The 13,766-nt window shown below is 44.6% G+C and overlaps 1 protein-coding gene across 2 annotated transcripts; it reads left to right on the top strand.

Moving 5' to 3' along the window:
* Window positions 1-3,835: 3,835 nt before the first annotated feature.
* Window positions 3,836-7,594, top strand: fastkd5 (FAST kinase domains 5). 2 transcript variants are annotated; one of them, XM_040202385.2, is made up of 2 exons: window positions 3,836-4,600; window positions 5,050-7,594. In XM_040202385.2, exon 2 carries the CDS (start codon window positions 5,062-5,064, stop codon window positions 7,501-7,503), a length of 2,442 nt encoding a protein of 813 aa, XP_040058319.2. In that variant the 5' UTR covers window positions 3,836-4,600; window positions 5,050-5,061; the 3' UTR covers window positions 7,504-7,594. The 2 variants fall into 2 exon arrangements, with proteins under 2 accessions (XP_040058319.2, XP_040058318.2); XM_040202384.2 differs by having other exon boundaries at window positions 4,549-4,687.
* The last annotated feature ends 6,172 nt before the right edge of the window (window positions 7,595-13,766 follow it).

The following is a 13,766-nucleotide window of genomic DNA, read 5'->3' as shown; positions in this document are numbered from 1 at the left end:
TATGCAAAACTAACGGAGAACTGCCTCAATTAGAAGGCGTTATTGGCACAGACACAAATAGACACAGGGGAGATGAGCGACCCAGCTCCTTATGCCAGAAGGGGCACTTAGGGCAGTAGGTGCTAGTCTACTTCACTATCTGCACTAGATGCACCTTAGCATAAGCACTAGTAGAAGGCACCAAAGGGCCAGTTAAGTTATGCCAGATACCCATTTTATAATGATTGGTCAGTTCATTTAACTTACCAAACACGGTTCAACAGTACATTTGTCGGTTTCTCCCAGTAATCACTTTATATATATATATATATATATATATATATATATATATATATATATATATATATAAATAAACAAAAAACCTGCTGAACATTGAAAAGGGTGCCTCACATATATCAAGGGTGTTTGAATAGGAGGGACCTCGCGTCACATCGTTCCCGGCGCTCAGGAACATCACAGCAGGGTGGTGAGCGGAAACCGTCCAGGAAATAGCCCGCTTCTTTGATTGCCATTATCAGAATAGTGCTGAAAGTGCCTTCACTGCAGTAGATTTGATAAAACTACCTGCACTGTAAGCACTTTGACACTGCAAATGACTTTCACAGGGAGCTTTTTAAGTGACATGATGCCGTTCAATCCAGCGAGGGGCTTTCCAGGGGAGATGGAGGTCCACTGGAGGGATCTGCAAGCATAAATGAGACAATAAAACAGTGTTAGCAACTTTAATTGGGGGCTGAAATCAATGTCATTTTCACCCAAAATGAATTGTTACTGTAGTGTCTGGTAAATGTCAAATAGATTTAGTTTGACAAAGAATGTCACCATGTTTTTGTGTGAAAAACACTTGATTAAAAATGTATTTCCAGTTTCAATAACTTGTTACTCAAACCAGTCGGCCCATTTTTTAGCACTAATTCCAATAGCCAGCAGCAATTGTGCAATGAGTGTATTGTATAACTGATCAGCTCAGCCAACTGTCACGCAGAAGAATGACCCTTGTTAGAACTTGTTTTGCAACCTCCGCCAAGTAGGTCATGTTTACAGTCGTGCGTGTCTCTGGTGAAGTGCCAGATCTCCCACACACTGGGTACAAAAGTAACACCGTACAAAAACGGAGCACCTTTTGGTGCAGATCGTGGCCCAATGGGTTCCTTTTCACATTTGGCGCACTGACCCTTGCACAAACGCCCCGACATCCCTCGGACGGAAGCGTGTCCTCCAACCCGCCTAATTTCCCACCACTGCGCAATCTCATGCGCAAGTGTTCCGAAAACAACCAGGGGAAACTTTTTTTTTTTGGAAGTTGAACTCGAGCGTGTTCACGGGTGAGGACAACCCGAGGAGAACATAAGCACGTGCAGAAACGTCTCCGCTAACAACCTACAAGCGACACATTCTCCGTCACGTTGCTGCACCCCTCCCCCACGCGCCAACATGGCGCCCAGCGTTCTGTAAACTGCTTGCGGGCTGGACGGAGAATACTATAACCGTGTTGGTGACGGGTTAACCGCCCGGCTGCGCCCACCGGCACCGGCGTAGGGTGCACGTGAATCACGCGCGCGATAAGCGTCCACACCGCATGAACCTAGAAGGCAAAAAAAAAACTAGCGCCCAACAAGCTAGCAGCACCCGGGGGCGCCCACCAAAACAGTCCCAACGCACGCGTGTGCTAGCAACACAAGCTAGCCGGGCTGCTGGTGGTATGAACCCGGTCAGCGTGTATCACCATTCATATTTACGATGCCACCGAGTTGTGTGTTTTTATCCAGCAGCATATTAGCAAATGGCTCCCAGAAGAAGCACCACACGGGCAGGATGTGGTTTCGGCGAACACCTTCCATCCACTCCACAGCGTGTTCTCGTCGCTGGCCGCCTTAGCCAGCCGAGGATAGCTTACCCCCCCCCCCCCCCCCACGCGCGCATGTTACCGGTAATTAAATATCAGTGCATGTCCCCCGGGTGCTTGTTGACACTGGCACGTCCACCCAAAAGCACGTGTAGTGACGCTACGACAGAGCTAGCACGAAGCTAACTTCGGCAGCGTCGTGGGAAGCGCGGGCGTGCGGCCTGCTTGAGTCCCCATGTGCCGCTGCTTTGTTCTGAAGCACTTAAAGAAGAAAACAACAACTGCAGACCGCAATGCACGGAGAACTTAATACTCTCGCCGGCGTGTGGTCGACGCAAGGATTGGAAACACGTGTTTAACCCGCAGCGACTACGTGTAACGCATCGTGTTTTCTGGTTTCTCTCCGGGATTTGAGTCCCACTTCCCTCCCCGAGGCTCAGACTTCTGGAGGTGCAGCACCAGCAACACATGTGCCTTCCCCCCCAAAGAAATCTCCCTCATCCTCCGGGGGGGGGGGGGGGGGGGGGGGACGCCATGAGGTGCGCTCACTTGAACGCGGATTTTCAAAATGCGGAAACTGGCGATTAAAACGTGTTTTATTTCTCTCTCCGCCTTCGTCGCGTCTCCGTAAAAAGTGAGACTCCGGCGTCTCGCGCTGCGTTACACTTTGACATTTAACCGCGTCTCCAGATTAAAAACAGGCAAACAGGTTTCTTGCCAATAACACGCGCGTAGGAGAAAAAAAGGACACTGACGTTAGCTTCCAAAAAAAACAACACCATCTCCACGCACTTGTACTCACTGTTTCGGGGATTTCTCTGCAAAACTGTAAAAAAAAAAAAAAAAAAAAAAAGGAAAACACTTCGCAAAACGAGTCCCAGCTACGACGAATAATCTCCCCAACAACACACACGCGTTGACAAAAAAAGAAGCTCCCAACCATGTGCTACTATTATGACTTGCAAGGAGTTTGTGAATCGTAGTAAGATTGCGAAAGTGGCGCGAGCGGAGTCTTGGTGTGACCATGTGGTGAATGAAGGGCGGCTCCCAGCCAGCCAGCGAGGCCGAGGCCCCGACTCCTTCATTAGCATACATCAACCACTTCCTCCTCCCAACTGGCTTCTACGCGGTTGATAAAACACGCCAGAGGGAGGTCGATTTAAGAAAAACTTTTCTTCCTGTGTGTTTGTGTGTGGGGGGGAAACAATAAGACGTTAAATTCAGACAACACCGTGTCGAGATTTGCAGCACCGATGGGTTGTTTGTGTTGGTTTTCCCTGCGTAATGCACATGCGGTAAGAGAGAGTGTCTTTTGAAACATAAATGAACACGAAATAACAGAAGAAATGCTGTGCTCACAACAGCAAGTTACAAGGTGTTTATTGTGTAATTAGTGTGAGTCGAAAAGCAAGCAAAAGTCGTTGTTCATTTAAAATGTATAGCTCAATCTTAAATGGGTGGAAATTATTATTATTAATAATTAACATATACGCATCAAACAGATGGTTTGACCAAAGATTGATTCAGTTAAAATATTACAAACGTAAAATACAATGCGATTGAACTATTATAAATGCAAAGGCAATTGTTTTACAATATTTCTTCTCCCATTCTTATTGTAATAAGATCAATTGTGTCCGCTGAGGGTGGTGGTCTGTGGAAATAAGTATAAAACTGCGCCAGTCATCCTAAACTGTTGTTTACCAATTTGTTTGTTGAATTAAACAATTATGTTATGTATAATGCATTGAATTAAACAAGTATTACTTCTCATTAATAACTGATTAATAGAGCATTGCCAAAGTGAATAATATGTAATATGTACATAGAGTCGCTGTCTATGTAAGTCCCTAAAGTGCAAAAAACCCACATAGTACTGAATTTAAAACAGAAATGCAACATTTAGCTACATTGTTGTCTCAGAATAAATGTAGGTTGATTAATCTAAAAAATATATAGATTTAGTTTAGGTAAATCAGAAAACGGCATACTGTAATTGAAAAAAACACAAGTATCAATAACTGGTAGATGACATATATTCAACTGAAACTATTTGAAATATATTTCTTATAAATAAAATGTTCCAATGTCTTTCATTATACAGAAAATACACAAGGAACTTGGAACAAGAAGGCAAAGTTGAATAACAAAACAAAACATCTTCGGTTGATGCTCTTTTGTGCTTAAAATTATTTGAGTTACATAGAGAGTTTATAGCAATTCATGTATAATTATACACTACTAAACTGAGAGCCAATTTACTGATTTGTTATGCTATTTTATGCAATTTAAATGATCCATTATTGAATTATATTTATTAAATATATTTTTCTTAGTCAACCCCAGAAAATGTATGTATATTAAACACAATTTATTTTTGTTGTAATTATTAAAACCCATTGGCATAGCTCATAACTTTTTTTAGTCATTTTGAGTTTTGTTGCTATGATATTTGAAACTACCTGCTTGCCGTAGGTCAAACTCTGTTCAGTCCGTTCTGTCATGGCTGCTCACCCCGGAAGCCACATCAACCTGCCAAAATAATGTAACACCAACAGTCTCACACGATTCTGTTCAGTCAGATATCATGAAACTTGATAGAGGCACTAAAAATGTCCGTACTAAATTAAAATATGTACATTGCAGCCTTATATCCTAACTTATTTCAGCACTTTAATGTCATGCTGTATGGCTATTTTGCAGGAGTCGTTTTATCTTGAAGGTTGAATAACTTGACTTCCGGCAATAATTTCGGTAGGTATATTTCTTCTCTTAACTCCATGAGGTTTATCACGTCCAGGTTGTTTATTGCTGTTTCCTGTCAATGCTGGAGATTGAAATGTGAGTTATGTCAATCGATATACATTTTCTGTATATCAATATAGAGCTTGGGTATAACAGTTATTTATAAGAAGGGTTGTACATAGAAATGTATAGCAGCACGGTTGTCATCACGGAGAAGTATTCATTGACCAATACTGTATTTAACATACGTTTAACCGTTGTCATGTATGTTACAGGTATATACAAATATAATTCTGTGAAATATATCAACAAACGTTGCCTAAAACTTTTTCCTCATCTACTTTTCATTCTCTTGACCTTTGATAGCCAAGACCAATTCGATCCATAACATGATAGCACGTTTTATTTTGGCGGGGTTTTTTTGGCTTTCTTTTGAAATCATGCCTTTGTCATTTTAGCCCAGCGGATCGATGGCTGCCTCCGTGCTGTGTCGTCGCGTGCCGAGGCTACGCCACCTCCCAGCCTCCAGAAAGGACTTCACCCAGGCCCAGCTCGTACCTGTCAAACCGCACGACGAGAGGGGTGATGACAAGGGCAAGAAAGAAGTATTTCAACCCCAGGAAGTCTCTCCCCAAGGCGGATACCGGCTGTATTACAACCCCTCCTCGTATCATCCCTCCGCCAGGAACTCTGCAACCTCCCCGAGCCAAACGGATAACGGTGATGATGAACCGCGTCTCTACGCTCAGGCGCCTTCCTTCTGGCAACAGGGCAATCTCCACAGTGTGAGTTGTTCGCGGCACATCTGCAGCTCAAAAGACCGACTTCGCGCCTTGGCGTTGGACAAAGGCTCTGAGCCTGAGAGGCCGCCCGTTTCCTCGTCCCACAAAAAAGCCACGCCGCCGGATGTCAAAGTGGATCCGCGTGCCTTCCTCAAGTGTCGGCCGGTTTATGCCTCCATGACCCTTGACCTCTCCCGGCGGCCTCGGCCTCAGATCGGATGGGAAGAGGCCATGTCCCTGCTTCAAAAAGTGACCGTTTCAAAAGGCGGCATGAAGCCGCCAGACGTGTCTCGGTTTCTTGTGGAGCTCAGCCGCTCGCACCCGGACAATATGACGTTGGTGAGGAGCGACCGGCGCTTCGTTGCGCTCCTTCAAGATTCCGCGGAGCACCTTCGCCTCTTCACTCAGCTCCAGCTGCTGGAGGTGCTGCAGTCCTTCGTGTGGCTGGACATACCCTCCGCCCACGCTGTGCTCGGGCAGTACGAGGCCGAGCTGAGCCGCCGGGCCGACCAGATGAGTTTACACCAGTTGCTGTTCGCTGCGGACTTGTGGCGTTGTATTGGCCGGCAGGTTCCGGAGTTCTTGCAGCACCTCTATGAATCCGTCCGCCTGAATCTTGGACAGATCGGCGTCCCTGAGCTTGTGCAACTGCTGTATATAATGGGAGAGAGTAGGCAGTGCTCAAGAAAGCTAATAGCTCCCGTGGAGAAGCTTCTCATGCGTCACGTACAGCAACTTTACCCTGAGGAAGTTGGTGCTGTGTGCCTGGGGCTATTTAAATCCCAGACCTCCATATCCGAGGGGGCAGTGACCCGCATTATTGATAAGGCGCACTCCCTCGTTGGGGAGATGAGCGACTTTGCCATGGTGAACGTGCTGAAATACCTGCGCTTCAGCTACCTGTATCACACAGCGTGGCTGGACGCCATAGGGCGGGAGGTTCCTGGACGGGCCCACGCGATGGGTGTCCAGGGGCTGATGCACGTGGCGCTGGCCTGCTCGGCGCTGCATTACCACAATGACAGCATCCTGTTGGCGATCGCTGAGAGAGTTCCCTCGCTGGTGCCGCACTGCAGGAGCAAAGACGCCTGCAAACTGCTGTGGTCCTTCGGCACGTTAGGGTTCCTCCCGGCTCGGAGCCCAAGCTTCTATCCGAGCCTCACAGACGCCCTGAGGAGGAAGAGAGCTGAGTTCCAACGATACCCAGAACATCTGCTCACTGGGCTTCTAGGCCTGGCCTTTGTTTCTCAGTTTCCAGAGGACCTAATTGAGTTTGCTTTGAGTCCCCACTTTGTCCGCCTAGCACTGAAATCCACACAGATGGAGCTGAAAAAAGACCTTTTTACTTTAGACGGAGCGGTGGCCCTGGAGTTGCCTCGGCGGAGTGGTCCGCGGCTGAGCCGTGAGCTGAGGGAGGAGGTGAAGGAAATGCTGTGGAAGTTTGCTCAATCGGACCTGTGCCTGAAACCAGAGGTCCGGGAGGCGGAGTCCGCCTTGCAGGATCTTCTGGGAGGAGAGCAGTTCGTAGTTAAGAGAATGATTCTCCCCCACACTCGCTCCATCGACCTCGAAGTACATTTCGACTCCAGCGGACAGCCGATCCCTGTGAACGCAGCATCGCACACGGCCACGTTACCTCAGGATGACCGTGCTTCCAGAAACCCTTCTCATCAGGGCTGGGAGAGAATGAATTTAGGAGTAACTATAACCGAGCAACTTCTAGCACAGCTAACCAGTACAACAAAACCCACCGATCCTTTAACCCCTACTGCTACGGTGAAGCCCCCACCCGTCCACGGGTTGAGGTCGGTTGAAGGCGGGAGACTGTTTGACACGGGGTTAGACCTGACCGCCGACATCATAAAATCTCTCGCCAAACCCTGCGGCCGAGACTCGGCCCCTCGGGACTCGAAAGGCACGGTCAAACTCGCGATCCAGGTTTCCAGCAGGAACCACTATTGCTACCGTTCACAACAGATGTTGGGCCTTCCCGCCATGAAGAGGAGGCAGTTGAAGTTGGCGGGCTACAGGGTTGTGGAGCTTAGCCATCAGGAGTGGCTGCCGCTGCTGAGGAAAAGCCGGGCTGAGAAGCTGGCACATCTGCACTGCAAAATCTACAACAGCCTGTAATGACTCTAATGAATGAATATATGTTGAGTTGAAAGAAGCATTGCTTCAGGATTATTGTTCAAAGGCAAATAAAAAAAAAAACCAACACACATTCAACTCCTCCTGTCCTACGGTATCACTTCATACAATTTATATATTTCCTCTCCTGGTCCGGCAATATTTAGCTAATGGCTTCCAGGGTCTGTGGCTGAGCTAAAATCAAGTTAAGCTAGTTAATCAAACTTACCTCCACGGCATCTGACCTGATTTGTTCAGCTGATTTGATCTTAACAGATTTCTCTCTTTCTCTTCTTTTTTTGACTGCTCATGAACCATAGAATCTGTTCCAATTTGATATAGACCGGGATAAAATCCATTGCAATTTAATACCAAAGGGGAGGCTAATTTATTACCTAGTGAATGATCACAGTTAGAGTGACGCATCAGTGGATCTTGGACCTCTGACAGACTTCTGCTGGCTCAGCTAAATTGCTCCTGTTGAGGTGAATGTTTTATTGAGGTTATTTTAGTTGCATTTATTTGTCTTCCAACAATGTTTTTGGAACTGGGTGTCTTGAACAGCTCTCTATGAAGTCATATATATTTTCATGGCGGGGTTGTTTCAAAGTCAATGGTAGTTTAAGATTAGCTTTTTACAATCAAGATAAACCTTAGAGAACTGGAGATGGATTGGCGATGTTTATTAAGGCTGTTAATATTGTACAAAGTGTCTAGAACTCCCTCTGCCCCCTCCCTGATTTCTCACAAGCCAGACACATTGACTCTTTAGCGTCTATCACTATTATATTATGCAATACTACTAGTATTGTCCTGTGCAAATACCCCAGTGAAAGGCTCAACATGTATTACATGTTAAAGGCTCCCTGCAAACGGAATATATAACAGCATTGAAGACGGTACATTCAAAGGTTTCTCTTTATTTATGAAATACTTTTGACAGAAACAGGATCCATGTGGCAGATCATGCAACACCTTCCCTTTGAAACTGTCCGAGCATGTAAGTGACAGACCGGCTGCAGCCACTGACTCCGTGAAATTAGTTCTTTCACCCTGGGATACGTTGGATCTCCTCGAGTGTGACTCCTCAGAGCCGTCGCACAAGGATTTTGGTCCGGAGGTCATCGGCCCTTCTCTCTCATTCGGGGTGAAGGAATGTACGCGCACCTCTGTATTTGTATCCCGAGAGGACAATGTCCCTTCTCTGACACATTTAGGATATCACCTCGTATATAGACGTGAACTCGTGTAAGAATATTAGAACAACCAAAGCTAAATAAATGGCTCAGAATGCGTTAAAATAAGCTGTGACAGGCGACTGTGCCGGGTCGGCTTTGAAGCACAGGATCGCCGGCTCGATGCCCAGCTCCTCTAGCCCGTGTCGGTGTGTCCTGGGGCGGGACGAATAACCCCAACTTGCTCCCGTAGGCTGTGCCTGCGCTCTATGAAGGGGTATGAATGTGCCTGGTGGGCAGTGGGCGCCTTGCATGTCAGCCCCTGCAGTCAGTGTGTGAGTGTGAATGGTTGAATAATGACGTATTACATATTGTGTTAAAAGGCTCTTTAAACAATAGTAATATTAGCACATAGATCTTTGTCAGACAAAATAGATATTTTAACTTAATGGACATTGTTTTATTCCAAATGTATAAAAAAAACAAATCTTTATTGTTTACGTCGTGTCCAAGGTTTGGGAACCCAGGCAGGATATCCTTATTACTACCCGAAGAAAAAGCCAGGATGAGACCTCGGCGTAAGGACACGCTGGAGAGACTAGAGGTGTGTTGTGTTCCCCTTAAAATGTTTTTCCCTTTCATCTGCCCCCCCCCTTTCCTTTGACCTAGAAACCCATGTTGGTGCTTCAGTCTTTACCAGCTGTCGCATTGTAGATGACACAAATAGCTTAATGGTCTCTGACTAGGAAGCATTGTCTAGGAAGCACAGAGAAGAACATCCTGCAGGGAGATTGTTCCTGATGGCACCTCAGACAAAACTGGTGTTCCTAAAAGGTGCATCTCCAAAACTGATCACCCGAATGTTCTTTCTCAGAGGATGAACTAAAGCATCAAAGCTATTGCGTGGCCCACATGCGCTGCATATCTTTCTATCATATCTAATTGCCAATTGGAGTGAATATTTAAGTCAGGACCACTTCAGTAATGGGTACAGGCTTTTGATAACATCAGCCAATACTAATTACCCTCTGTCTCCTTGCCTTCTTACGTGGACTATAGGCGGCAAGTGGTGTAGAGGGAGGGAAGGAAGTGAGAAGTGGGAAGGACAAATTCAATCAACACTTCATCTGCCAGCAAGCGTGGGAGCAACAGAGACCCCCCCATCCCCCACTCTGCACCCCAAACACACTCCGCCCCCCCGCAGAGAGCTGCTGGGTAAAGAGGGGTTTGTAGTGGCAGAATGAATGGATAGAGAGATGTTAGCACCTTCCTGCAGAGGGCACTATCGACTAAGGGAACAGCTCGTTATACCCGAGTGACAGTGATTAAATAGTTCCATTTGTGTTTTAACGTACTAATCTGTTTATATTATTAATGTATATTTTTATGTATATATCTTATTTTATTCTTATATTGCACCAATGCACCAAGTTAAGTTATGCCCTATGTGTAACATATGTGGCAATAAATGGGTTCTGATTTTGTATATATTATTGAATCATGTTTTCGACAGTGTAGCTGATTTGCAGACTCAGCGAATGACACAGAAATGCATTCAAGCACAAGTTTAACAAGTTAGAAGAAAGTCAATAAATACACCGATTCTTCTCAGATCTGAAAAACTGTCAAAGAGATTATTCATTTGGGCCCTTTCAAGTCAGTGCCGTCCCTGCAGCTACGAATTTCACACCTCTGAGTGTTCGTTCGAGAAGGATGCTTTTGAAGTCGAGATGATTCCGATTCTCATTTAACAGCATTCTCTTTGGATTCAAATGTGACTCCTTGGAAAGCCAAATGAAACCTATGGGAGAAAACGTTCTCACTGATGCCGTGTCAGCCCTATTATGTTTTCCAGTCGACGCTAACAAGGACAAGCGTGTTCAGGGAACAGGGACCGCACTAGTATCAACCAGCGCGTGGAGTGACGTGAATGATAATCGGCTTAGATTGGATCGTCGTTCCGTTGAGTGAGCAACCTCCTGAGCAAGGTGCCAAACATTCATTTGTTTGTTTGATGACAGCAACAACAACAAAAATAGTGACTTACTTACCTGCTTTGGACAAAGGTAACCAGAGAGTAATCATCAGGCTGAGTCACTATTTTCTAAACGGGGGAGCGTTGATGGAGGAAGCTCTGGTACTGAATGCTCTCTCAGTAATCCCCGTCTTATTTGCATTTCAATTCTTGCTTCCCTTAGCATGGAAACTAATCCGGCACAGTCTGCGTGTAGCCCGAATTTGCATCAACATTTCTTAAGTTGTCTCAACATAGAGATGCTAATGTCTGACTACTATAAATCCTTAACTTAGCTTATTGTGTGAGACAGACAAATCCCAACGTCACATATTGTATTCAAACAATCCCCCATGTAACACAAAAAAATCTACTTCACAGACTTAATCGACTTGCAGAGAAATTCATTTTTCCTGAGAGTGACAACAAATTAACCCCATCACAGTTCTGCAGGATGATGGTCAATAAGCCCTCCTGAATGCCTCCGTATCGCTTTCCGATCAGAGCCTTTCTGTGGCATTCAATGATGGGTCTGGATGCCTTTTAACATTCCAAACACACACACACACACACTCTGCTGAGCCAACGGCTGCAGCGACGCGACTGATTGACTGTTTATTGATAGACCTTTATTAACAACCACGTTAAAGATTTGCTGCCTGGTTCCTCATTTGTTAAGGGATAACACCGTTCACCGTTTGGCTTCATTTGGATTGTTAGTGTTGCATTTTTACTTAAAGATGAATACAGTCAAAGTCATGTATTATCATTTAAACGCATAGTCGCCCCCAAAGGAATTTGGGATGTCACCATAGAACCAGGGGCACTGACATTTTTATAAAAGCATTTGACATGGCATTGGAATGCTAAAGATTTTCAAATGTCCAAATGATTTCCAGATGTCCAAACGCGTTTTCCTTGATGGATTTAGTCAGCTCGGCTATCCTTTCGGCCCATGAAAGGTTGTGCACAAGCCTGCTGCTGCTGCTGGAAGCGAGGTTGAAGAGAGCAGTAACAGTAGGAGACTAAAACCAAAACAATCCGCTGAAAAGCACTTAAACACTCCATATATTGTAAGGAGACTCTAGGGGGAATTTATAAGTGATTGTCAGCTTGTTCCCAGAAGTTCCCTTACATGTGAAAGTGATATTTTTTTCCATCCAGAACTGGAAGCAATTATTGATATAATATACAGATTAGTGCAGCTTTAAAGTAGAATCTGTGAGACAAGCAGTGAAGTCACTAAAGTGGGAATAAATGTTTGTGTTTAACACTTCAATTATTGCTAAATTATGCATGACGTAATGCAAAAAAAAAAAAAAAAAAGGATAATGAGGCTTCAACCAAAACCAAAAATCAGCCCCTTCAGTCGTGTCTTTGAAGCGGTTACCTGTAAAACAAAAGGCACTCCCAAAGGAAAACACGCGCCAGTGCTTCAGATGAGTAGATGAAGATTTTCTTTCTCCTATATAAACACTTAGAACTGCATTGATACTTCCATCTTACGGAGATGAGGATGCGGGATGCTTACTCTGCAGGATGCCTGACGGTGAGAAGAATCTGGAGGAGCAATTTGTCAAGGATCAATGACATGTGGTGCTACAGTATGCTGTTAAACAGGTTATTAAATCTATTGTGAGCCCTGACAAGGACCCGTTACAGAGCTTGGTTGAATAATGTGAAGGTAAAACTAAAAGTATAAAAAACGTTTGCACATTTGCATTTACATTTTAGAGTAAACTCTGCACACTTTCTCCCCATCAGATATAAACCATGATACTGTATGTTCGATTTTAAGTTGTATTTCTTGAGCTTGATTTGAGCATTTCAGCTGTTGCTGAATGTTTCATGCAATTTTGAGATGTCAGAGATCTACAAATGGGCCTTATTCCGGGACTCAGATTGTTGAATGGTTCTCATTTCAAATTAAATGTCAAGTAGATTTTATTTGCACAGCCCAATGCCCCACATTATGTGGCTTTAGTGTAGCCATTTCTTGGTTTATTCCCAATAAATCTCCATTTATGTCTGTGTCTTCTGTTTAGATACCAAAGGCGTTTTGTCTCTAAAAGCTCAAATAAGAAATTGTACATTTGGCTTCCTGGTTAATATCAGCGCAACCCTAAATTTGATGCTGGCAGTTGAACAGAGACATCAGGGCATGAGGTTTTTCGCTTGACAAATATGTAGTCTATAGTCTATTCATGCTGTGTTTGAATGTCATTTTCCGTGCTATCATAAATAGAAAAGGAAACACCACAAAGAGGTGATGCAGGAATCGCTACAGGATCAGGAACTGGAACAAACATCCAACGGTGAAATCCTACATGCCTCTTAAAGTACAACCACCTTCTATATCCTCTGTTCTCAGCTCCACATTGTTTATCTCAGACTTTCAGTAGTGTCGACTGTATGATTGCTAAATGCCCCATTAGCATAACCAAATGAGTCTTATAAAATCAAAAAGTGCATTATCCTCTAATTGTGTTCCACAGAGTGATGCTCAGCCTACCCCTGAGCTTAAATTAAATGTGTCCACATCGCTTGCTTTTATGTGCACGGAAATCATCTTCTACTTAATGGGAGTGCACTTTTTATTCTGTAATTACACCCTAATAAACCCGGCATACCAATTTAAAATGATGGGATAACTATGGCGTGACAATTAATGATATTATCTCTGACACTCAGAGATCAGATAAACACCGCGACAGAGATGGACGCACAGGGCAGCACACTCAAACACACACACACACACACACCTGCAAATGTATTCTGCTCTTACTACATTATATCATCAAGAGGCATGCTCAGGAAGTTGATGAACGCTGGGTATGTTTAAAATCTTTCTAATGTTTGAACTTCCGTTCATAAATAATGGATGGATTTTACAGTGCATTCACATTGTGTTGACGTTACATCAACGTTGTGCTCTGGTGCACGTTATTGTACACCATTTCTATTTCATGGACATGCACACACACGCACACCTCCATGCACATGCGCCATTCTCCCAGATTCTGACTATGTTTGGTGGTTTAGTTCACTAATTTGTTATGTTTCAGCCCGTAAAATAA

The sequence above is a fragment of the Gasterosteus aculeatus genome, chromosome 16 (genome assembly GCF_964276395.1).
Source record: "Gasterosteus aculeatus chromosome 16, fGasAcu3.hap1.1, whole genome shotgun sequence".
In the NCBI taxonomy this organism is placed as follows: Eukaryota; Metazoa; Chordata; class Actinopteri; order Perciformes; family Gasterosteidae; genus Gasterosteus; species Gasterosteus aculeatus.
Note: the sequence above shows the minus strand (reverse complement) of the source record. Positions and strands in the feature narration are given on the sequence as shown.